Source organism: Anoplopoma fimbria, chromosome 14 (assembly GCF_027596085.1).
Source record: "Anoplopoma fimbria isolate UVic2021 breed Golden Eagle Sablefish chromosome 14, Afim_UVic_2022, whole genome shotgun sequence".
Taxonomy (NCBI): domain Eukaryota; kingdom Metazoa; phylum Chordata; class Actinopteri; order Perciformes; family Anoplopomatidae; genus Anoplopoma; species Anoplopoma fimbria.
In genome coordinates this window covers 12642848-12669090 of record NC_072462.1, presented here as the reverse complement: position 1 = coordinate 12669090, position 26243 = coordinate 12642848, and the positions used below count along the sequence as shown (strand labels likewise).

The window sequence follows — 26243 nt, the reverse complement described above, 5'->3', positions numbered from 1 at the left end:
ACATTGGAGAAGCACACCAGCAGATACGTGTCTTGAAATAACTTCTATCGACGTATACGCACATAATGTAACAGATGGTGAACACATTGATAGAAGTGATTTCAGGATACACAGTATATGAGCAGAAATGGAAGCTTTATGGGAAACTTTGACACCTCTGAAGTACATTAAAAGTTTGATAAGTCAGTTAAGAAAATTGATCATCACGCTTTGGATCATTTAAGTACGATTTTGGACTTTAAGTCACACAAAAAAAGACATTTGATGATGTTGTGTTAAGCTCTACGATATCGTTATGGGCATTTTCTTTTTTTACTGTTTTCTGATGTTGTATAGACCAAACGATAAATCTGCATCGAGCATCAGCACATTAATAAATATCAAAAATACTCATAAAGTAAGGGAATGTATTTTGTGTTTGAACGTTGTGTTTGCATCAGAAGTGAGTCAGGTTAAACAGCATGATGTTATCTTGGAGTTTCTGAACTCCATTCGGAGCAGTCACTGATGGTTATCTTTTGTGTTGCCTACTATGAAATGGTTATAAAAGTCAATAACGGTAGAGAATCCTGTGTTGACAGCGCAACCTCTCCACATTCTACCTGCTATAAGACTGGTGTGTTTCTTCTCATGGAGGTTTTGGACAGGTTAGAACCTGATACTGTACCTTGTGTTGCCTGTTGGGACTGAGACCAGTAGAGTAATTGGTCTGCCTGGTGAATAGTGCTCCTCTATCTCTCTCTATCCAGAACTGACTGGAGAGTTTTTTTTCTTCCCTGTCAGCACCTTCAAATAAACCAGTTGGCCATTTTTAAATGGCACCCTCACATACTGTGCTTACTATTTGCGCCGCTCACCTCAAAATGTTTGTAAGTTTCTATTTTTAGCGCTCTGCTTTGTCAATATCACATTATAGCCTTATCTCACAACTGGCAAGCAAGCAGCTTTTATCTGCTGGGCTGCTGGTGGCAGAGGCAGAATCAGGTTTCAGGTCTGGAAACGAGCTGTGTGTCAGAGAGAAGGTAGCGCACTAATAAGGGCTCTGGCACCTGTGTCCACAGTTAATAGGACTAACTAAGTTTAGGCACACTAGACCGTACACATATGGTATGTTTTTTCCTCTCAAGACCTTATAGTGTGTCTTAGTACAGAGTATTAAAAGCAGCCAAGTTCTTAAAGTTGACACTAAAGATTGGTCAGATATTTGCTTTTTAGTCTGATATTGTCCGATTTAAACCATCACGTTGTTCATAGTATTTTGGCTTATGCTTAAAAAAGATTTTAGAAAGATATTGCAAGAATATTTTTTTGGTATTGGCGTTGAAGTTTTATGTATCTTGTCAGCAATGCCACTTGTAAATATTTGAATTATTATTTGATAAATATGCTCCTATGACTGTAGGGAGCAGATCTGTGATTTGGATCGAGCTGTTACAAAGTGAGAACTGTGTAAAAACCTCAAGATTTACCCACTGATTTCCTTAACATTCCTGTTTTTGTTTCTGCAGCGACCCCTACGTCAAACTCTCCCTCTATGTTGCGGATGAAAACAAAGAGCTCGCCTTAGTCCAAACAAAAACCATTAAAAAGGTAAGTCCTAAAGTAAGAATGCCTTTGATGGCTTCCTGTGTTCTGCACAGAGCTGTTGCCTCGTAGTTACAGACCCGATGAACTCTAATGTTTGTTTCAGATTGGCCTTTCCTGCCACAGTAATCTCCTCCCACACCTGCACCTTTTTTAAATTTACCGCACTGCCACTTAAATGTGGCTTTGTTCTATCCCCTTTTTAAGTCACAGGTATTTAGATCAACAGAACATCCTAATCCAACCACCAAAACCTCCACCACCACCACCACCACCCTGGTGGTCCTTCAAATCAAGCGAGCTATATCATCTTGAGAGATGGAAACCACATGAGGGAACCGGAAGAAGTGCTTCCTTTTCTGCTCACTAGAGTGTAGACGGAGACATTGTGCAAGCTCTTTTCCCCCCAGTGGCCTATTTTGGGGAACAAATATATTCACAGCAGGGGGAGCTATTACTTTTTATTTGTGTAAACTCCACTCAAAAGGATATTTTAATGTGAAAGTGGGCTGTGATTCTGAACCAAATGTCAATATTTACTGCTTGCGTTGTGGAACGCTCTGGGCTATAAGGTTTAAAATGAAGTCTAGAGAGCTCTTCATTAGATGTTATTCACATGTAATGCATGTTTTCTTGCATAACATGTTACATAATATACAAGTGTGAAACCCCAATGGAGCAGTTTGCTTCTGACACTGTAAAGCAGCCTGACTCATATTTCATTATGTATTTTCTCCTTTTCTTGGTAGTTAAGGTTAGCGAACATGTAGCTGCCAGCCAACCCTCTGCTGGAGTCGGGCAGCTCGGGCCTCCATGCAGGCAGACATATGCTGCCAGTGGCCATGGTTGCCTTACTGGATATAAATAGCTGACAATGCACTGCTATGTGGAGCAGAAAATGAAGCATCACTGCTCGGCTCTTCCATGGGCTCTACGTGTCTTTAAGTAGGACACCTTTGATGGCATCTTTGTCGGTGAAGCTAAGAGTACGGCTCGTGGCTGGATGGCATGAAAAATGATGAGGAATGTTGAGCCAGTCAACATCAGTAACTAGAAGCTAGCCTATACCAAACATTGATATTTGGCATACTTTTCTGGACGTTTTCATTATTTCACCAATAAGACTTCAACAGAGTTAAATTGGCTTCTTGTCACTGGGTTCGTTTGTATTTTTCTGCTTTATCAGCAGTCGATTTAACAGGGATGTTAGTTTATCGTTGCCGTAAAATGTCGTGAAGTGTTTATTAATCAGAGTGACTTGTGAAATTAAGGCTTCATTGACATTCTAGTGTTTAAGGCATTTCAATCACCGGAGGAATTTTCATGAGATTTGTCACGTAGTTCTCAGTGCAGTAAAACATAAAATGTGTGAGGCAGAAGGAGAGAGTCTGTGCGACGTGTACTGAGCTGATCCACCCAGAAAGAGGATGAAAAAAAACCTCATGGTAGTTAATCTAGGGACTAATGCCAATCACCGGGACATGTTGTTAGCCACAAACTTTCTCTAACAACGTAAGAGGATCATTGACGCAGATTGAGTCCAATTTCTCATTCCGGCTCTCTCGGCTCACTCTGTGTTGGATCGGTTTCATACATCTGTTCAGTTCTTTATGTAAACTAATGATGGTGTTCACTGTTCAATTCATTTTTAGCCTAACCACGTCTGCACTTTCTGTTTCAGACCCTCAATCCGAAATGGAACGAGGAATTCTACTTCAGAGTGAGTTCAGGTTTTGAACTCTTTGTGTGATTCATTATGCTTCAGGTTCCCTGTCTGTCCCAGTAGCGTTCCTCTACGACGGTCTGTTGGTGCACTTGTTTACTCTAGAATGGTAGTGTCAGGGTTATAAATCTTTGGTTGCAGTTTAACTCCGAGCTCAGTCCCACCTCCTCCACCACTGTAATCAAACAGACCATATCAGACTTTAGAAGCTTAGCTGCACGCGTGTGATTACTCCCCACTGGTTATTTATTAAAATAATTATTGTTCAGCCCTACGTTATAACAATTTACAGATTGACTACCTTCTAGCAAAAGTAGTCGTGAATTATTGTGATGCGAAACCCTTTTTTTTGTTTGTTTGCATGCATGTACATCTACATTTGCTTTGCTCTGTATGCCACATAACAACTGGATGACTGCTGTATTTGTATTTTGTTTCCAAAACAGGTTTGTCCGCAGAATCACAGGCTACTCTTTGAGGTGTTTGATGAAAACAGATTGGTAAGATTTACACCTTGTAACCTCTCAAACTAAACTCACTTATATTGTATACTCACTATATATTGCATATATCACACATTGTTTTTAAATCTAATTTCAGTCATGTTCTGAGACTTGTCACCGTTGATTTGCTTGGTTCCAACCCACCGCGATCCTCACGTCTCTTCATTTACTTCGTGCAGTTTGTCTGCACTCCAAACTATTTGGATATATGTTTTTTTCTTGATAACCATCTTGTTCCATTTCATTTGGCGATAATTGGCTTTCCAGTGGTACTTTCTTTTATGATTTAGTCTCAGTCATGCAAATAAAACTTTAATGTGCCACCAAAATGAAATGTGATGTTGCACACCTGTATTGCTTTGTATGCGAATTTCCCTGAAATAGTTCTGCTCTCAGTTCACAACAGGGATCCTTAACAACCTGGAATTAATTGTATTGACTTCATCTGCACCCCTGCGTCTTCACAGGTTTCTTCTCGTGAACTGTATAACACATTGCCAGATTTGATATCACAGGGTTTCAGCTGTAGGCTCAGTCAAAAGTACAAAAAAACAAAAAGTGCATTGCAGTTATCATGGAAGACGGTACAGCCTGTTTAGTTTTATTGCTCTACTTTAAGGCTGTAGTCCACCAACAACTCCTACATTCCTCTTATGTCAAATTTCTCAGATTTCCACCACAGACGAGAACACTAGTTTCATTGACTTGTGAAATTAAGCCCGTTTGCAGGCCCTCAGTTGTCATGACAACTAGATTAAATGGCTGCTCATTGTCAAGAGTTGCAGCAATTAAAAAAACTGCACAAGTAGGTCATTATAACCGATTCACTAATTCACGCTTTTGTATAACCTTCACCTTAGCGAACCATCTTCAGAGGGGACAGAGACGAGTGAAGTGGTGGTTGGCGTAATGAAGACATTGTTCTGTGGAAGAAGAGAAGGGCTTCCTTATAAACAGTTCAGCTCTGCGGTTGTATGTTTGTTATGAATCCTCAGTAACTCTAGAGGTCTATGTCTTGAGTTGGATGTTTGATGAAACAAACAGCGGATGCAGCCCCAGATAGTATTGATGTTCACTGGATAAGGCACATTCTGTCCTAGCCTCGCAGGTTCAGGACTTCCATGCTTTTGTGAATGCAGCGCCGACGTGGGAGGTCGTAAGATTTGAGTTTTTTTTTTTTTTTTTTTTTTTACACCACATTCTGCAGTTTTCCTGATAATTTAATTAAGGGAATTGTATGATTTTTAAATCTCATTCAGTCACTTTTTATGTGCATGTTACTGATACAATCAGTGCACACATTAATGCGTGTTGTGTGCATGTTCGATAGAGGGTGAATTGCTGGCGCTCTGCCCGTTTAGAAAAGGGCAGCTCAGTTGTTTTTTTTCCATCACTACAGTGAGAGTTCTCAGCTGCTGTATAGAAGAGGATGACAAAAGAACGGCACAGCGCAGGCAGCCCGAAGCCCGGTCCTCTCCTTATATGTCTGAGGAGGTGCTTTTCTGTCTGTCTCTAGGTGCATGCCAAGGCAGCTCCTCCACCACGAGCCAGTATTTCTTTGAAGGGGCTGCATGTTCTCTTTCATTCTTTAATTTATGGTTTATTCGTCTTATAAACATTTACTGTTTGACTAAGCTTTGTGCTATAGCACGTATGATAGATTGTGGTTCACCTATGTGTACTTATAAAGATATTAAAGACACAAAATTTCGACTTATTTTCCTACAAAATATAGAAGAACTACTTGACTGACAGCGAGCAGCGAATGTAAAGATAGGCCTACAATACAGTGTAGTGCTTAGTTTGAAGCAGGCGTGTTATGTCATTAGGCAAGCTGGGCTCATTGCCATTGGACCACACATTGCCGTTTTGTTTCTTTTAGACGGAACATTCTCTATAACGCTTCACACACATTTATTGACTAACAGTAGGCAGTGTGTCATCGCAAAGTGTAACTGGCTGCCAAGCCACGATGTCCTCTTGCTCTACAGTCTTTTTTTCTTTTGGCTGTTTCTCTGCCTGAAGTCAATATCGCTTCTCTCCTGGAAGCCCTTTTTTTTTTCCAAAATGGAGATTTCATATTTTAGTTTTTTGTCCTCTCCTTTTATCCCCTCTCCCACTGTGGTGCACCATCGGTGGCTTGGCTGTCAGCTCGTTGCAGCTTGCTTTTTGAGACGAATAACCTGACACACTGAGGACTTAACCATAGGTCGAACCAGTCAGGTTTTTGGACGATAACATTCTGAAAGGCCTAATTATCATAGAGGCTTTTTCAGTTCTGTGCATGGAGGCAGCCGGCTTGCCCACAAATTCTGGTCTCAGTGCAAACTAGCCCGAAACCCCCATTCTCACATGCTGATCCACCTGGGAATCACTGTTGTATTAAGAGTGCTCTCATGAATCTACAGTATGTTGTGAAAATATAACATTTTCTCTGTTTTTATCTTGTACTTTACCGTAATACTACAGTACAAGTGCGTAAGCATTATCAATTGTGTGCCTGTCTTCAGCATTGCAGACTAGGATCACAGCTGAGTCGTGTCTTGGGCGTTTTTTAGGATGCAAACAGAGTGGCCTATAAAACCACCAGACCGTTACGTTTTTGTCTGTGTAAGGAAGACAGCATAGTTTATTCTCTTTGAGGACTTGGATATCTTTCTCCAGAGATAATTGTGCTGTTTGCCTTATCAAAGCTGCAATCTGTCAGATATGCTGCTCTTCACTTTGCCGCTGCCTTTTTTTCTCTAGTCCATTTTTAGCAACAACTTCCTTATGCTTCTTTTTTTCTGTTTCCGGGCTACAAGAAGTAACAGGGCTCAATTTGTCCTCCGGATTCGTTGGTAAATTTAGCTCGTTAGTTCATGTTGAGACGAGTGTACCTGTTGAAAGATGATCTAGGCAGATCAGTAACAGCAGAAGGGGGAATGTTACGGCCTTATGTGATTACATGAATGAAGAGATAGTTTAGAGCAGTGGTTCTCAAATGGGGGTACGTGAAGGCACTCCAGGGGGTATGTGAGATTTAAAAAAAATATATTTAAAATTAGCATCCATTCAAAAATCCTTTCAAAATAGTTATTTAATAAATATTCAATAAAAGTGTAAGTTCATAAATGACAACCTTTGTTGCAACAATGCAATCTTCAGTGTTGACAGTTTAATAAATCAGACACTGATGGCACAGCGCTGTGTATTACATCTTTTTTTCCAACCAAAAATGCTTTGCGCTGGTTAGGGGGTACTTGGCTGAAAAAATATTTTACAGGGGGTACATCACTGAAAAAAGGTTGAGAACCACTGGTTTAGAGGGTAAATGTCATATTTACCAGAACAAGAAACTGAGCTACACTCTGATACTTAAGGTGGCAGTTTAGGTAAAGTAAAAAAGTGGAAGCTAACGTTTCAGGGCCTAAAAACTACCAAACCGCGTGGTCCCAGAAGTCAATCCGTTGGTGAGGGGTGTGTCGGCCGGGAAATGGGCGAAGGTTAGAAAGATATCATGTGAAAGGAGGAAGTGATGGACAGTGGTACGTGGGGTGTATTTGGTTGGGCCCAGTTGGCCCTTGAGGGCAGCATGGGGTTGTAACAGGAGGTGCTGGGGCCATTTGTGGTCACATGACTTACAAGCAACCCACTGTCACCTCGGAAACCAGGAGCGCCGACCACTCTTATCCAATCATGTCAGGAATGCCGGCCGTCACTCGGCTCAGGCTATTTCTGCTGTCTGTCGCTAGAGCTTGGTAGTGCGAAGAGTCTGGCATACAGGGGTCCGTTTTATACCCCCCTCTCCTCTCCCTTCCCCTCCTTATCCCCATTATGCCATTCCTTAGAGTGTGCAGTGTGAAGTTGTCAGCTCTTTTTTGCAGTGTTCAGTTTTGGTGGTGTGACTTCTTTCCTCCGAGCAGTTTACTGTGGAAGGAAAGTTGTGGAAGAGACTAGGAGAGGGTGGGAGGGGTGGGGGTTAGGGAGAGTGGAAGAAAAAAAAAAAAAAAAAAAAAAAAGGGGATCAGTCATCCAGCCAGCCAAAGGAGAGAAGTGGGCGACACTACGAGACAGAGACTGGAGCCAGAGGAGAGAACCAAACAGCCAGTCGGAGAGAAAGTGAGAGGGAACGGGAGCTGTGGGGACAGGAGCTGAAAAAAAATGGCTCAACGTCTGCGTTTGTACTTTGGCTCAGGCCGCAGCAACACAGCCCCGGAGATACTGGAAGGAGACTCCGAGGAGCAGCAGGGAGACAACGATGTGGTCACGGCGCTCCGCATGCAGCGGCCTCCGGCATCGCCGCCCTCTCAGGAGCCAGCTGCGCAGCATGTCGCACCAAAAGCTTCGTGGTCGGAGCCCTCTCTGAAACGCAGCTCCTCTATGTTCATACCCCAGCTCGCCACCTACGCTGAGCCGCGGCCCACCAAGAGCTCCTCCATGCACATCTCCCTCCAGCGCTCCAATGGATCAAGTAATGGAGATTCCCGAGGTTATGCTGACGATGTCCCACCACCCTGTTATACACCTCCGGGACCTGCGCCTGCCTATTCTGAACCCCAGATCCAAGAAGACGTTCCACGACACCCGCCGCCTCCGTACTGCAGCCCAGATACTTCAAACTCACCGACTTTTACGACGGAGCCGAACCTGCCCAAACGCAGGGTCTTTAGCATCGGCTCCAATGGCCACACTATGTATAGCAGAGGCCAACCTAATATCAGTGTTGGTGGTATTTGTATCCAGAGGAACTCCCCTGATGGTTCTGATGTCCAGCATTTCAGAATCCACCCTTACGGTGGTACTGGCTGGTCCGTCCAGCAGCAGAGCTCGGACCAGGGCTCTGTTGTTAATGGTGGATCACAGAGACTAGTGTTTCAGCTCCAGCAAAGTCAGAACCAGGATCAGAGCCCACAGTCCGCCGCATCCCAGGAAGAATGCACAGATGTTGGCGTTGCCAGCTCAAGAGGTAGCCGTATGGTGCGTTACCCCAGAATTCGACTGGAGAGACGCTCGTCTCAACAGAGGCTGTTGCTGGAAAATCAACACCAGGAAAGTGGTGCAGATAGCCAAACTATAGAGGAGATCCAAACAAACACGGAGAGAACGGAAGCAAGAAACAGCTCTAATGGCTGTACTTTCAAAATCCGTGGGGATTCTTCCAGGAGGCAGCCTCATTTCAAGATATATTTTACCCCAGGCGGAGGTAGAGATCAGGATGTTAGCCTTGGCAATGATTTGATGGAGAATAATCCCAAGGTAAATATTATTTGAAAACTTTAATGAATCTAGACATGTTTTTAAATGGAAAACGATTTTGGATATATTGTAATGAAAAAAAAACCCCCCCATGAGATTAGGACTTTTATTAGAAATTTATTTGACAATGAATCGTAAACAATCACTTTAAATCGTGGATGGGTCATCTCACTCGTATGGCATTTAATTGAACACATGATATCTTGTGTAGCGTAGCCAGAAGGAGGAGGGCATTTAGTAGAGCCATGGGAATAAAGAATGAGAATCAGGGCTAAAATTATGCTACCTAAATTATGCAAATGTTGTGTGGTGTCTTAAGTATTTCGCATTTAAGTCGTCACTCACTGAATCCAGCCCAGTTGAGGAGAGATCAGTATGGTGTAGGAAGAGGGTGGTGACATTCTGGGAAGTGAGAAGCACAGACATGGCTACTGAGCTAAATCACACACACACACACACACACACACACACACACACACACACACACACACACACACACACACACACACACACACACACACACACACACACACACACACACACACACACACACACACACACACACAAACACTCTGGCCTTCTTTCACTTCATAACCACAGGCATTTGAAGTTTTTTCTCACATCGGCCAATTCAGTCATGAAAGGATAACAGGAACAGGATGAATGGATAATTTCTCCCCATGCACTTGTTGCCTTCTGTTTCACAGAAATGTGACACTTCAGTTTGGTAATACCCTTAACTGCAGCCAGTGCTCTTTGAGAGTTGGCTGCTTCTATCTTTAGTCTGTTTCTATTGCGGTTGTTGATTTTGAGAGCGGGCAGGCGGCATGTCTTTGGCTCTCGACTGGTATGGATCCGTATCCTTGCAGCTGCTCCACGAGTGATTAAGAACGAAGATGTCATTAAGGGCCAAACGATCAAGAAGTTCAACAAGCCAATCAGTATCTATGTTTCCTGAAAGCCCAACCTCTTTTGATGTTGCTGTCTGCTCTTCTATCGTGTATAGCTAAAGCTTTGGAAGCAAAACAGATGTGTTGTGCTCCAATTTCTTTGTTCCCCTATCCTGTCAATCATCTCATGACAACTCAGATTTTTCCTGTGACCTTTGGGGCATCACGACTCCCAGGCTGGAAACTACTTTACTACACCAGGGAGTTATAATTAATCAAATGTGAAGGTACCCTGTGGTGTTTTAAGCCTTTAATAGTGCTATGGAGCATTTTATTTATGAGTGGGTCCCCGTTTTGTAAGTGGAAAGAACAATGTACCGCCCTGCCAAAGTTTGACATTATTCCCCTGATGACAGGTGGTGGAAATGTTCAATGATTAAACCAATACAGCAGCAGAGGCAGTGAGGAAAAACACTCCTAGCAGGTTAACATGGATGTAAACAAATAAGGTTTTAAAATACTAAAAAAGCTAGATGTGCAAATGTTTTATGAGGTATAAAAAGGCATTTAACACATTTGTTAGACCTAAAGGATACACAACATTCAGTTTGGTGAGTAATACTGAATGTAAACATACCTTTTCTTTGTTTACAAGAAAACTCCACACGACACCTTCAGTACTGAACACACAATTGTTTATTGTAAGTTTTGGAAGACGAGATTAATTTGCTGTAGTTTGATGCGTCGCCCTAGGTTTCATCTCTAACTTTTCGTTTCTTGAGGATGGTGATAAACCCAGTGTCTCTTGCCTTCCTGACCATTAAGGCCACATAACGAGACATATGCAGTCTGCTAAGAATTGCTTACTTTTCATCCAAATGTGATTCATCCAAGATGGTGAAAGATATATTTGTTGGTTTATTTTTACACCTTCTCCTCGACTTTATTTTAAAGACACGTGGTGTTGTGTTCCCTTAGGGAATCCCGTTTCTCATACAACAAGGAAATCCTCATTTAGACCATAATGACAGGTCTTCCCCAACTGTTAGCCCGGACTTGGAGGTCCCCTTTTAAATCCCTGCATGGGATACTACGAGCGTGCGTGTATGTGTGTTTTGTGTGTGTGCCAGCGAGACTAGCTGGAGACAGCTATGCCACAGTGCCATACCCTCGTTACAGCCCTGTCTCGACGCCCCCCAGTTTCCATTCACAAAGAGCTCTTGCAGGCCAACTGGTTTGGTATATTTACAGGGTTGTGGATGGATGGGGGACACGGGGGTGGGGGGACTATTTTTATTTTCGTCCAGTAGCATGTTGGAGGGGTTCAAATTGCTATTGTTGTGAAGGGCTTTTCTCTGTCAACTCTGATCTCTGAGTTCTGATACAATGCGTGGCATTGTAATTCAGACGTGTCAGCACGGAGACTGTTGAGTAGGTGAGACGACCTTTTCACACTTCAGTGGCAGTCTGGACCCGTTCAAGGTTTCTGTACATCATAGACTCTAAGTCTGTTACCACCTCTCTTCATGGCAGTCAGTACGGCTACAGTTACCATTGTCAATGTTATTACTTAAGAGTAGTGCCTTATAGGATTGGTTCACACAAAAGAGCATTTTTTTTTTTTTTTTCTTGTGTTATCCAGGCAAACAGTTTTGGTCTTATTTGTTTGGGTCCAACACTATGGCAGCAAATTAGGGCATTTGTAGGTAAAATCTGTAAATTTCTGAGTAAAAAAAAAAAGGTGAGATTGAATATTCTTTGAGATTATTAAAGTAAATCTACAAGAAATAAATGTATCAATTCCCGTGAAAAAAATCGAATTCTCAGAGATTATGGTGTCCTATCCAGAAGAAAAAAGTAAAACGTTTTTTCATCAAGGATCAACCTCATCACATTATAGAAAACCCTGCTTGCCATGCATTATGCCGGCTGTAGTTGAACTAATCAAATTAGACTTGGCTCAAGTCACCATATTATCATAAGCATCCAGACTTTGAAGGGACATTGCTGGGAATTGGGCCTGTTAATGATTAGGTTTTTTTCTCAGAAATGTGAGTTCTTAATTTTTTACCTATGAATTGATAACAGGGACATGGTTTCTGGAAAGGAATGTCGCTCCCCTTGTTTTTTTTAAATGTAATTTTTTAATGCTGTGAGCAACAAAATTTAAATTGTAATGACCTCCATTGTACTTGGGTCGCAGCAAAAATCTCACAGACTAAATTGTAAAACCCCAAACCTATCTGCATACGACTATAAGTTTGTGAGATGAGGTGAATAAACCAACCTGCTTCTGTCTTATTCGCAAACTTTTTTTTTTTAGCTAGTTTTACAATCATCTGCCTCCTTCACTCGTCCTCCCTCCTTCTGTTGATCGTAAGCGGCGCCCTCCCTCTCGGAGTGTAACCTGGCCCTGGGAGGCAGCTGCAGGCTCAACTGTGACCCTTTGATGACTCTGCAATTATATCCCTCTTCATACACATACCCACAGCTTAACATTTTAGCTTGTTATTGTTATGGACAGACCAAAAAAACAGCCTTGTGTCCCATGAGTACATGTGTCACATGGGATTCTGACATTGTCACTGACTATCTCAAAGGTTACAAGCCAGAGTGGCACTTTGTTTTATAGAACAGAACATGTTAACAAGGTAGATTTCAAGATACGGATTAAATACTTGCAGTGACTCATCGGTGCCCAAAGTCATGGCTGGTTAGTGAAAACTCTGCAGCATGTATTGTTTCGCTAAACTTTATTTATAAAGTGAACAGATTCATATTATTATAGGTTACAGGTCAACGCATGTGTAATACTATCAGGACTCATGCTGTGGTCCAGGTTGCTTTTGTTGCTCTGTCCAAGTTCAGATGAACCTCATGATTTTCTGTTTTGAATGACTCGGCAGTTATTCAAGAAGTAAATTAATTGTGTGGTTGGTTTGGGAATTGAAAGCAGATACTGCTGTAACTTAAACAGTAGTGACTCTGGCTTTCCCAAGAAGAAATAGTTTAAACAGTGTGTGTCTGAGTGTGAGTGTAGGTGTGTGGATTTGTATGTGTGTGTGTGTGTGTGTGTCTGTTTATGTGCCTGAGCATTAATAACTCAGCGTTTTTATGTGATTCATTTGTAACCTTTCACCATTGAATTCCAGGTCTGTTAACAGTGCACTCACTTCCCAACACTGCTTTAGCCTTCTCTGTCTGATGATCAAAATAAACCAGAGTCATATCTGTGTACCTTAACCTCTTACCAGCTTAATTTTTTCCTGTTTTTCCACCAAATGTTTGATTTCACAAAACTAAATTTGATAAGATTTAAAGAACTTTTCTTCTATACACACATTTCTTTCAAAGTAAAAAATGGACAAGAAATCTCATTTTCAAATCAAGTTGATATACAGGGTATCCCACACTTAAAAGTTGGATTGGAAATGTTTTCAAATCTCCTTACTGAACCTTTATGACTTTATTACTAACACACTTACAACATTGAAACTATCTTCTTTGGCCCATAAGTCAAAGAGAGAAACACCGGACTAGTTAAAGTGGCTAGCATTGTTTAAGCTCAGCCTCTCCTGTCAAACCAGTGTCTACAAACAAACATCATCGTTAGTTAACGCCTGTTGTCTTAATCCGTTGTGTCCCACACGCAGGCTTCTTCCAAGAATGGCATTTTCCATCTCACACAGGTAATCATTGCTCCCTCTGGGGGAGGGGGGCTGCTGCTGTGCAGCTCAATCATCTGCCCAATCTTCCCCCCGGTTCCTCTCAGAACAGATCAACGGGCTTCTTAAATCTGAAACACAAACCTTCCCCGGTTCTCCCGTGATGTCCCCTCTATCCTTTTCTCCCTCTGTCTGTCTGACTGACTTGGCTTCAATCTGGTGGCAGTGGGTGTTGTTTTTCCTCGCTGGGTTCACAGGTTCTTCTCCTATGAAATGATACCAAAGGCCTGTCCATAAATATAACCTTACACTGAGCCTTCTGCAATGGACACTTGTCTAAATGATTTCCCAGAAATCTGATTGGTAGAGAAGATTTTGTCGCCTTTTAAGCCACAACAAACTAGAGCAAACATTATATGATCTACTATTTATACTGTGATAGAAATTGCTCAAACATAATCTGTGATTATCATTTGAGATTTAAAGATCACTATAGGTGTTCAGAAAAAAAAAGGTTAGAGGATATTTCTGGATGGGGCTGTCCATGAAATGAAAATCTTTGTCTCATTCTCACTATGACAAATAAACACACAAAATGCTGCTGGACCCTCTGGTGCATTAGGTATTTCACCTCATCATTGTGTGTTTTCCTCTCTCTCTTCCCTTGCTGGGAATTTTGGTATTCCCCAAACACACCCAAAAAGCTGTTACTCCTAAAATTAAGCTGCTGAAGGTGACATTTTTTTATTTTTTTCTCTCTCCCTAGACTAGAGATGATTTCCTGGGACAGGTTGATGTTCCTCTCAGTCATTTGCCGGTGAGTTATTTTTCATCTGTCTGTGTCTGTGTCTGTGTCTGTGTGTGTGTGTGTGTGTGTGTGTGTGTGTGTGTGTGTGTGTGTGTGTGTGTGTGTGTGTGTGTGTGTGTGTGTGTGTGTGTGTGTGTGTGTGTGTGTGTGTGTGTGTGTGTGTGTGTGTGTGTGTGTGTGTGTGTGTGTGAGAGAGAGTGTGACCGTGTGACCAGTCTGAATACTCAGCTGTTTCTTATCTTCAATTTTGCTCTGCCTGATTAACCCCTGTGAAGGTCAGGCAAAGACTGTGTTTGTGTCCGTCTGTCTTGAGTGTGAGAAAGTGCTAGCCTCACACAAGTAGAGGGGTTGTTGTGATCAAACAGCATACTGCTCAAAAGTGGAAAGCGGGCTGTCTAGAATATAAACAGAGGGGAGGTATTGTGAGGGCGGGCTACCATCAGAACCAAATGGAAAAAAGCTACACTTCGCACAATGACGTGTACTCTCTCGGAAAATGTGGACTGCTGGGAGATGAACGCCTTTGAAAACAATAACACGCAGAGTTTAGGTTAGATACGAGTGAACGGGACCTGAAAACTCAATTAGACCTTCAAATCATTCTCACCTCCCGTACTCGGCTGAGAACTGTCAGACGTATTGAGGCTCTCTGAAGTTCTCTCTTAGTTGTGCGCCTTAAAAGCATATCAGTAAAAGGTGTTGGGGTTAATTATTAATGTCCTATTTGACTCCCATAGGTCCAGGAAATTAGCAGCGGATAAAAGCCTCAGCTGAGTCATGTTGGGGGATATTTAGTCCTGAAATAGCCATTAAATGAATTATCCCAGGACGAATACGCTGCTAATGCTTGTTTCCATAGTGGGATCTGTGTCTTAAGTGTTTTGGCTTGATTCATTAGTTTCATGCATGACTACATGTTATAGAAAGTCTTATTCATAGTTCCTGGACATAGGTTTAGTCATCACCTTTTTTCTATACCAGCTTATTCTTTTTCCCGTCAGCCATCTTGACTCATTTTAAGCAGTCTGGTAGCTACATTTGCCTGATGGAAGCTTGAATTTTCTTAAAACATTATTCATGCACCATATGGCATGACACCTTGTGCCCGTTCATGTACCTAGCCCTCGTTTTGCACTAGTAACCCATAAAATGAAGTGCATGTTGCTCCAGGCTTTTAACAGCAATGTTTTCAAACAGTTATTTGGATGCATTATTTACGAAACTTGATATCAATTCTTAATGTCTAGGATGTGAAAGGACAGCTTCACCACATCTCTTTTTTTATTATTATTATTATTATTATTATTATTATTATTATTATTATTATTATTATTATTATTATTATTATTATTATTATTATTTCTTCTGCGTTCAAGATCGTACATTTGATATAGAATCTGACTGATTCAGTGGTATGTGGTAGAGCAGCCAGTGTGGACTGGTTTGGCCCAGTCAGAGAGTAGTAGGAGATTGCGGTGGATTACAAAAGACCTTTCTGCTGTTCAATATGTAACAGGAGAAGCTCACGGTTGCATAATGATCCTGGGATGGCTGCGCAGAGCGTTGCAGACGTGCTGTAAACCCATCCCTCTGTTATTTTGTCCAACATGTGTATTTGCTTGTGTGTTCGATTGATTACTGTCAACAAACGCCTCCTTTTTAATTTGCAGACAGAGGACCCCGCTATGGAGCGGCCGTACACATTTAAAGACTTCCTGTTGCGGCCCAGAAGGTCAGTTTCTGCTGGATGTCACATGCAGGGTGAAACGAGTAAACAGTGAAATTGGATACCAGTAACTTGGGTATAACCAGCCCAATAACTTGGATACCGGTACACTTTTTGGTTTAAATTGTGTCTGATTCCTCCCCATTAGCAATTTGAATAGATATTAACAGATTATTAAACTCAGAGTTACTCTTGTCATGGTTTACAACAGTTCTTCTGGTGTCATGTCTCCAGAGAGCAGTTAGGTTCATGTGACGGGTCAGTTGAGCACTGAAGGTGAAAGACCATCTGGTGCTAATAGTTTGGAAACCCCCGTGCGTTTAAAAGCATTAGCCTACTAAGAGGCTCTGAGGTTTGCAGGCCACCTGGTTTTTATGTGCTGTTTTGACATGCATCTGTTTTTGCTGACGGTATTCTTCTAGTCACAAGTCCAGGGTGAAGGGTTACCTGCGTCTGAAGATGGCCTATCTGCCCAAACAAGGAGGACCAGAGGAGGAGGCTGGGGAGATGAGGGAGGAGGCTGAGGTAAGGTCTTGGCTATTGATGTTGTTGGGACCAGTTGAACTGCTGATTTAGCATTACTTAAGGTTGGCTTTTCGACCGTTTTATTCATAACAACCTGAAGCCAAACCAGACTCTAGTTTGATTTCCTCCTTCCCCACAAAGAAAACACACTTCTAGGCTTACAGATGAAAGTGAGCGTCCTAAGTCGAACCAATATAAATGTGTGTTTTTTTTGCTGAGAGTGAGAGGACAAAGTGTGGCTCCTCTTTTTATTATTTTCTCTAAGAATCTGGGCAGCATCTTGCTGCCAGAGTCTGGTGAAAGTCTTTTCCAGGTCAGGGTATGGAAAAACCATTTGCAATACTGCCTGTTATTTTGAGAAATAGGAGCTTCTCGTGTGTGTGTGTGTGTGTGTGTGTGTGTGTGTGTGTGTGTGTGTGTGTGTGTGTGTGTGTGTGTGTGTGTGTGTGTGTGTGTGTGTGTGTGTGTGTGTGTGTGTGTGTGTGTGTGTGTGTGTGTGTGTGTGTGTGTGTGTGTGTGTGTGTGTGTGTGTGTGTGTGTGTGTGTGTGTGTGTTCAAGTGTGGATTTCTTGTGGATTGCCAAAGAGTGCTAGAGAGGTGCTAGACATTTCAGACAGTGAAAGGCTTTAGATTAGGTGCCAATTAGCAGCGAAATTATGGAAATTTGAATGCCACTCTGTTAACCACCTTTCACTACAGGCTCTTGCTGTGAAATCGTATTTACTTCTGTACCCTGACCTCCTAAATTAAATGTATTATGCAAGCGTGTTTTTTGTCATGGTTAATTCACTGCCAACCTAAATGTTAAAGATTCAATGCCGTCAGCGATATTGATGCACATTACCTCAGTCTAATATCTTGTGGTCAGAGTTATCCCACCCAGCTGGCAGCTTGTCAGACAAAAATAAACACCAGTAAATGCTTACAAAAACATTTTAAGAACAACCCAGCACCAAGTTTTGAACAGCCACAAGTGAATCAGACATCTTTAATGTATTTCCATGCTTGAATCCCCTATTAAATCGGGTTCTCATGTGTGTCTGACAAGCTGTCAGCTCACTGGGATATCTGTGACCCTGGGCTACCAGAGAGTTACTCACTCTGCCTCATGTCAAAAAATCTGAACCTCCTCCTTCAGGGATGGGATGAGTCTGCGGACTCGGGCTCCCAGCGACCCCAGCAGCTGCTTCCTCCTTTGCCCCCCGGCTGGGAAGAGAAGGTGGACAACCTGGGACGCACATACTACGTCAACCACAACAAACGCAACACGCAGTGGAAACGACCCTCCAACATGTACGCCTGAGCTCTCTCCTTATGTTAAAATCTATTTTTACATGAGTTGTTGTTAATTCAGTAGAACAGTGATACCACAGGCCTGAACGGTACATTTTTAAAGTGTACACTATATTAAATAGGTGTGTTCATTTTCTCTGGGTCTTTGAGTCCAGTCCTCTTACTGTAATACCTCCTGTATTTATCAATTGGATTTTGGTTTTGTGTTCAGGGCATAATTCTAGGTCTGTACGGAATAGTTTGAAGCCTCGAAGCTTCATTCATTAAATGTACATTCAAATTCTTAATCAAATTAAATAACATTTTTGAGTGCAAAGATTTTAAATGATCATTAATATTTCTACCCCCTTTTTGTAAGGGAGGGAACTTAGCCTCTAAAGTGTACTGGATGTTGAACGCCAATACCACTTACAAACAGTCTCGGTAGTTAATAGTATTATACTATTTGTAGTATCACATTCCTGTGGTGGCTTTGTAGGATTGTTCCAACTTAAATAAGCCAAATATTTTCAATAACTCCCAAGCATTGTAACGTCAAAATTGATTGGAAATGGATAGATGTAATCATTTTCATTTCGGAACATGTTTTTAAACAATCAAAACATTCTGCTTTAAACCATATTTGTTGGCGTTTAGCCTTTTAGAAACCACAGTTTCACTGCAGTCCAAAATATTTAAGAAAGTTGATTTAATACAAAAATATTAACTCACCCAATCCGATTATTTCCCTTATTTATATTGAGGATTTTTTTTTATGGTGATGATCATAAAATCTGACAACATCTTTATTGGAAAACTATAATAGAAGCTTTGAATGTAAAAAATAAATAAAATACATTGGGGTCATTTTAATTTTCTTTTGTATGAAATAACTTCTTCTTCTTCTCCTTCAGGGATGTGGTTTCAGAGACTGAGAGTGACAATCAACAGCGGCAGATCAATCAGGAAGCACACCGTGTTTTCCGTTCGAGACGCCACATCAGTGAAGACCTAGAGAACGAGCACATGGAGCCGAGGGACATGGACAACGTGAGAGCGATGAATACACACATATACACATATACATACACGTACTGAGCCACAGCTGTCTCAAGTGATAAGGTCACTGAATATAATTATTGTTTCACGGCTGTGTCTCGTTTTTTTTTAACCCTGTAGTCCTGGGAGCTCATCACAGAAGAGGATCCTAACGACAGCCTGGCCCAGTCTCAGCCGGGCCCTTCCTCCGTCTTGACACCACAACTACCATCAACACCCGTCAACCAGGAGTTTTCTGAGGATTTAAATCTGAGGCTGTCACTCACTCCCGACACCAACGGCGAAGTGGCAGGGCCCAGCTCTGCTCTGGTGAGACTGGGTGGTCAAAACCCTCAATCACTCCACATTAAAATGGTTTTAATGGTGTGCATGTAGGCAGGTCTTTTTTATTTCAGATAGTAGAGTGATGGTTTATTTATCTTTCTTAACAGAGCCAGCTATCAAGCAGACTCCGATCCTCAAGTATGACGGATGGTGTCAGCGATCAGGCCCAGGCTCCTCCTCCTCTTATGGTACATATTTCTTTACCCTCACATTTTTCCTACATCTTCTTCTTTTTGCTTCCTTGACTTCCTCCCTTTTCTTGGCATGTCTCAGTGCACTGGGTGTACCACACAACAAATCACCTTCTTTGCTCCTCCCTGCGTTTAAAATTTCCTCGTACGCGCTTCCTCCTCACTTTTCCTTCCTGCTCTGTATGCTTCTTTGATTTTACTGTTTCCTCTTCTCCACTTGCCTCTGTAGGATTAACACACCTCTTCCTCCCACTCTTTTACCAATATTACTCTCTGCTCTTTGTGATTCTCTCGCCGTTACGTTTAATGTGTTGTAGAAATGTTGGTGTTACAGCTTTGCGCCAGCAGAATGACCATTTCTCTAGAATCCACTGGAAAGGGAGATTTAGGACAGCGCCACATTAGATCAAACTTTCCCAAATAGAGTCCTGAGTCATAGCATCAGTGGGGACTCAGCTTGAACAAACTGTCCCAAGATCTGAGTCAGATGTTTGTCACACAACTGAGTCACAGCAGTGAGCTTTGTATTGTCAAGCCAAAGAAAAGAACAGGTGATATTGTCACATTTCCTTTGAATGACAAGTCTCTAAGGACTGGAGAACAATATGCCGAATAGGAAGCTACCAAAGGGGAAATAAAATCAGCATGTATTAGTGCGAGGACTTGGAGAAGGTTAGTTACAGTTCACCAATTCCTAATGATATAAAATGTGTATTTAGGGGGATGGGTAATGTTTGTACAGAACAATAACTATGACATTAGCTCTTGGATAAAGGTAGCATCCAAGTGTGACTAAAGGTTACATAACATAAAAGATGAGGTTTATGTAATTCTATTTTTTTTTTTATTGTCATCAAATAATCCCATAATAACTACCTAATCAACAATGAGTCTGTTGACTGCCAAGTTGAGTCTGTCACTCAACTTTTCAACTTCTACACCCTGTTTATAGCACTCAGCCTCAAACCCATTGGTTCTTATTAAAGATGAATGGATCATAAATATAAAGTATCAATTTAGAAAAAAAAAAGGCTGAGTAATTTCTTAAAATAGCTGGGTGTTGTAATTTTTTAGGAAACGTTACTCAAACAGGCGTATATAATGCATTTGTATGGGACTATAATAGTTATGGCACAACAACGAGGAACAAGCTACTGTATGTCTGGCTTTTGCTGCACAGACTCTGTTAGTAAAATCAATAAATTATTGGTTTTGGTCTTGGGTTTTATTGACAATAGTATAAATATAGAATATAACCACACTTATCCTTTAACTGGAGGTTGTGTGTTAACTTTAAATGTCAAAATGGCTCATGTACAGATGGGGGCATGAATGTGAACATGTTTGTTTGTTTGCTTTCTTTTATGGTTTTGACATTAGGAATAACAATTGAGGTCATTCTTTACTGTAGGAATAAGGTCATTTACTGTTATAGAATTGGTAATAATGCAACTGTAAATTCAAATCAGGTTACCAGTTCTTCAAGGTTATGTAGCTTAGAATAAGCAAAACAACATCCATTGTCTGCTTGCTGAACTACACTGATATTGTCATCTTACTCGTCTTTCGGATTGCTTAGATGAAACATTTCTCTTTTCTTTTTTTTTCCTGCATTTGATAATTTTCTTCCAGTTCATGTCTGAAATTCAAACTCCTTTTTCTGAACTTTCTTTGAACTTCAGCACAGTTTTTCACTTTCACTGCTCTAAGACTTTCAGGACATTTTCTCTGACTGATGTTTCTACAGCATTTTCCATTCGTGTTGAGATTAAAGATGCTCCACTGGTTTGGGATTACATTTATATTGTTCAAGGAATATAATCAATGTCTTCCCCTCCAGCAGGGAAATGCAAGCGTCTTCGGCTCAGGCTGTGTTGATTTTTTTCCTCTGTCTGTCTTAATATCAAAGTTGATTTACTTTGCACGAAAGTTACTGAAATCACACTGCTAAAAGTTCCCCTAACCCACATTTGGTGTAATCACGTGAACCAATCAAAACTTCCAAATGAATTGTGCACCTTCCTGCTACCAACAACCTCACAGCTTCTATGCTTCACTGGATGAATCTCCCCACTTCCTGTCACTCTTTACCTCCTTTTAAGAATGAAATCCCTCCCTTTGTGAATCAGTTTTTCCTCACTTAACCTTCGTCACTGCCCCACCTTGCCCACACCTTGCCCCATTATTTCCACCCTGGCATTTAAAACATAACACATTGTGAACTAAAGACCATCTTCCCCTGTTGTCTACCACCAGCAGGGTTCCCAGACCAGAAGAACGAGAGCTCAAACAGTCTCAGGTGGTGAGGAGTCTATGGTAATATCTGTTATTAAACAGTTTAAACCCTATCGGTCGTACACCTCGTAGTTCCCATACACCACGTAGGAAGGGCTGTGTGTGTCCCCTGACTAGTTCTGTCAAGCACTTTGATAAAATCTTGCACTTGGGGAGAAGGCCACATAATGACTTTCAGGGATTTGTTATCCAAGAAGGCAGAATACCAATTTTTTCATAAAATTACACTCCATAAGCTAGAAGGGCACACAAAGAGCGCAGACTTCCTCCTAGGCCAATCCGCTCCAAAATTGAATTGGTTCTTCCTTGGCGCCTGCTACACCCTTCCGCTATGTTTTATGAAATCAGGCCTGTAATCTTTCCGTTATCATGCTGACAAACAAACAAACCAGCAGCAAAAAAAACACAGCCTCACTGGCGGATACAGCTAACATTCATTCTGAAATCGACTGAAGAAGTTTGTGTGTAAATTCATTAAAATGTTTATCCTTACTGGCAGACAGGAAACGATCAGTTGATGAGGCCATTGACAGCCAAATTAATCTGTTCTGTTACTGGTGAGGTTATGACTTGCTGAAGTGCTTATTTAGATCAGCAGTTGTCCCAAAGTTGTTGTATATGTTGTATACAATGGAACGTGTGTGTGTGTGCACGTTGTCTCCTGATGTGGCAACCTGTTAGTCGCTATTAAGTAACACGCCATAAAGCAGCATGATAAAAAGTCTGGATCACAGTTTAATTTGAATCTTTTAATATTGAGTGTCTGCCAATACAGGGTCTGATCTGATACTTGTGTTTACTTAACTATGTATCTGAGACATTGATATAACAGCTGTAGACTCCTTAATGTGACACAGCTTATTTTTCAGGACTTGCTTCCAAATACTGGAGGTCTTGTTAAGAAATAATGACACATCATGACGCAATCCACTAAAGAGAAGATGTACCACTCTGTAGGATTATTTTGGAATTACAGAAACGCTCTCAACTGAGTCACTCAAGTGCGGCAATTTTTTTTTTTTTTTCACATTTACACGAAAATACACTCACATATGCAGCAAAATCAAAAAAAAAATCAGCTCAGGGCATCTCTGGTGTCCAATGTTCAGTGGTGCTGTCTTTTGCGCAGGCATGTCTAAATACCACCACAGGTAATGTTGTGATCGTTTGGTATTTCAGTGATCTTAATGCTACAGATGGTTAATAGTTCACTCAGTAAAGTAGTAATGATCCACTTCTTTCCCACATGTGGTGTTTAGTTTAGTACGACTCTGTGTTTCATTGTTTTTCTTTGTAGGTGACGGTTCAGGTCAAATGATGTCACTAACTTTTCCATTGAAGTAAAAAATGTTTTGTCACATGATGTATCTGAAATGTTCCTGTCACTGCGCTGCGCAGCTGGAATTGGAAATTATTTTAAAGCCCTCGATAGATGTGGAAAAAAACCAAAAACAACAACTATGATTTTAATATTTTTTTCCCTCCACATGTCCTTGCTCATACCAGCCTGTACTGATTAGTTGTCTTTGCTTTCCTCTTTCTCTACACTCGGCCAGTCTCCCACGGCGACTGCTTACGCCTTGACCACCCCCGGCCTGCCCCCTGGATGGGAGGAGAGGAAGGACAGCAAGGGAAGAACTTATTACGTCAACCATAACAGCCGCACCACTACGTGGACTAGGCCAATTGTGCAGGTACAGCAGGTCTGAAGGCTGAGCTGGACTCTATGCATGGGACTGGACCTTTCTCTCGGGCCTCTTCCTCCATTATGCCTCCTCGTGTTTCTCCTCTGTGTAGCCATAAAGATTGACCGAAAAGAGACACGGCTTTGCAACCTCAAAGTCTCCTTTTTCTGTCTTTCTCTCTGCCCGGTTTCCTCCTCCTGTCCAACTTTACTTAATGTCTTCCTCCTCTTGTCTAGCATTTTGTTTGATACTCTGGGTGAAGTGCAGCTCTGTATTAGCCAAGCCTTTTCCAAACCCTGGCATGGAACTGCAACCACCACTTTTCCCTCCCTTTTCCCATTTTTCTACCCTGTTTTTCCACTTGTCTTTCCCCCTGTCTTTCTGTCTGCAAATGTGGCAGCTCCACATAGTCTGAGTTCTGGGAGAGACTGTTACATGGGACTGGGTGTCTGCTTAATGCCTCTCCTCTTTGAAATTCACCCTTATATTTCTGCTTTTGTCAGAACACAGGGGTTATATTATACGTGTTCATCTGTTGTCTTTCATCACATGGTCTTCTCATTTTCTGATTCCCATCTGTTTTTGTTACGAGTCAGTAGGAGAGGACCCTACCAAATGATTAACATAACAATATCCTAGCATTGCTTTGTTTTTTGTGAGTAGTTGTGGCTCATTCTAAATGTATGTACCAGCCACTTTGGGTTATGGCTGTAAGTAACACTAACTTTTATTTTTCCAGTACATTTGGTTACTGATCCCATTCCTCCGTCCCTGTTTTTTATTTGAACGTATAATCTTAATCATAATATTTTAAGGGGACATAATTGATTTTATTCTCGGGCCTACATGACCCATGCTTTCGATATTTTTAGGAACTCTTTTCCCTGTGAGAAAAGCAGACCATTCCAGTGCACGCAAGCATCTGCCAGCATGGATTACGAGAACAAGTTTTGTAATTTCACAATTTATTCCTACCTCTTTCCTACCCCACTTAACCTCAAAAGTGCTTATTCTCACCGACAGCTGACTGAAGACGGACCCAGCACCTCAGCAGCAGCATCAGGATCAGGAGGAGCCTCGGCCCTGGCATCCGCATCCACCCCCTCATCCTCCTCCTCCAATGCCTCCAGCAACCACCTCCATGAGCCCCAAATCCGACGACCTCGTAGCCTCAGCTCCCCTACTGTCACCCTTTCCACCCCCTTGGAGGTGAGAATTAGTCACCTGTACCATCCCACTCCGCCATATAATTTTCCTCTTTTCACATCCAAAGGACTTTTTCCTCTCTCGTTATTCCTCCAATCTTTACCCCTCCACACTTATTGGTCATGCAATCCTTCATTTCCATCCCTTAAAATATGACCAAATCCTCATTCTCACCCATCAATCCTCCTTTTACATGAACCCATTATTTTCATCTCTCCTTCTTTCAGGTTGATTCGGTTTTGATGCTGCTTCTCATCTTTAACAAATGAAAATATTAATTATTATTTAACTGATCTTTTCTTCTCATCTCTGAGGATGATTTCATTTCTTCATACTGCTCTTTTTCCCCCCATCTTCTCTTGATAATGAGCCGATGACAGAGTGCTAAAACAGCTCTGTGATAAACAATGAATAGTCACGATAAATGGTCAGAGCTTTACTCCAGCTTTGTCATTCATGGTGATGAGTTTGTGGTGAACAATATGCACTCTTGACCCAGTCAGCATTTCATTCTGCAGCACTGTGTGTTTTAAAGCAGTAAAGCATTAAACAGTAATCCAAGAGGGTAGATCCAGTTTCTGCTTGATGAATAAATTATTTTAATTGATCACAGGCCCCAAATAAATTGTTGCAATTTGCTAAAACAAACCCGGGGATATCCAAATCAATGATATTGATCATGGAAACTAAATATCACTTAATCCAGAGGCCAATTTAATAACACATTTTTATGGCATGGCATCCTTTTGTGAAAACCTTTTTTATAAAAGAACCTTTGAGAAACCTATCCCTATTCAATAGAAGTGGTTACACAATGTGTTGCATTTTAAAATCTATTGAGATATGAACTTCCACAGTCGACGCCTGTAAAGTCCGGGTCATCAGACAGTAGACATTAGGTGCTGCTGCTTTCATTTTGCTGTGCTGTGAAGCTGCAGTGTCTGATTCTTAAACAAAAATGTGCAGAACATTTACAATGTACACCAACTTTAATCATTGAAAGTAAGAAATGCAGCAAGCAGACATCAGTGGAGGGCTTTACTTTACTGTGAAGCAGCTGCTGTGCGTTTAAAGTGTTTGGTTCACCCTCATGTAGTGGGCGGATTAAATATTTGCATTGGTTGTAAAAGAGTGTAACATTGTTAACTTACCCTAAATAATCACTGAACTTAAATAATCTAAGTAGGAATGACCAGTGATGTATACAAGGATAATTTGTTGTCATTTTGCAATACAGGGTTGCACAACAAAATGCAGTTGTAGCCCATTTGCTTCAAAAGAAAACACGTGACGAAACAAAACAAAAACAGTGGTGCATTTTCTGTATTTGCATCAGGAGAATCGTAAACGGCTTCAACAAAACTATTTCCCTGGCACACTGGGAAACATTGTCCATGAATTTGACTATGTTTGAACACCAAGCATCATTGATGTAAACACAGAGTTCACCTCTTCTTGTTCTACCAGAGTCCTGCTCTCTGTCATGTGATTCATCGGTCAAGTGCACTTTGTTATGTTATCGTGTCCTGGCTGAGTTTCTTATTTATTG

At 41.5% G+C, this 26243-nt stretch overlaps 1 protein-coding gene across 5 annotated transcripts in view; it reads left to right on the top strand.

Annotated features, from left to right (window-relative positions):
- The window catches only part of nedd4l (NEDD4 like E3 ubiquitin protein ligase), a 45427-nt gene that overhangs the window by 6631 nt on the left and 12553 nt on the right, over window positions 1-26243 (top strand). The window contains exons 3-16 of one of the 5 annotated variants that reach the window (XM_054611883.1): window positions 1509-1590; window positions 3266-3304; window positions 3754-3807; window positions 13592-13627; window positions 14370-14420; window positions 16082-16143; window positions 16560-16662; window positions 17801-17955; window positions 18849-18984; window positions 19114-19302; window positions 19425-19505; window positions 21765-21824; window positions 23360-23497; window positions 24512-24697. In XM_054611883.1, the coding sequence (XP_054467858.1) occupies window positions 1509-1590; window positions 3266-3304; window positions 3754-3807; window positions 13592-13627; window positions 14370-14420; window positions 16082-16143; window positions 16560-16662; window positions 17801-17955; window positions 18849-18984; window positions 19114-19302; window positions 19425-19505; window positions 21765-21824; window positions 23360-23497; window positions 24512-24697 (1372 nt within the window). Of the gene's footprint in view, window positions 1-1508; window positions 1591-3265; window positions 3305-3753; window positions 3808-7855; window positions 9049-13591; window positions 13628-14369; window positions 14421-16081; window positions 16144-16559; window positions 16663-17800; window positions 17956-18848; window positions 18985-19113; window positions 19303-19424; window positions 19506-21764; window positions 21825-23359; window positions 23498-24511; window positions 24698-26243 lie in introns of those variants that run through there. The other 4 variants (XM_054611884.1, XM_054611885.1, XM_054611887.1 and 1 more) reach the window with 4 other exon arrangements.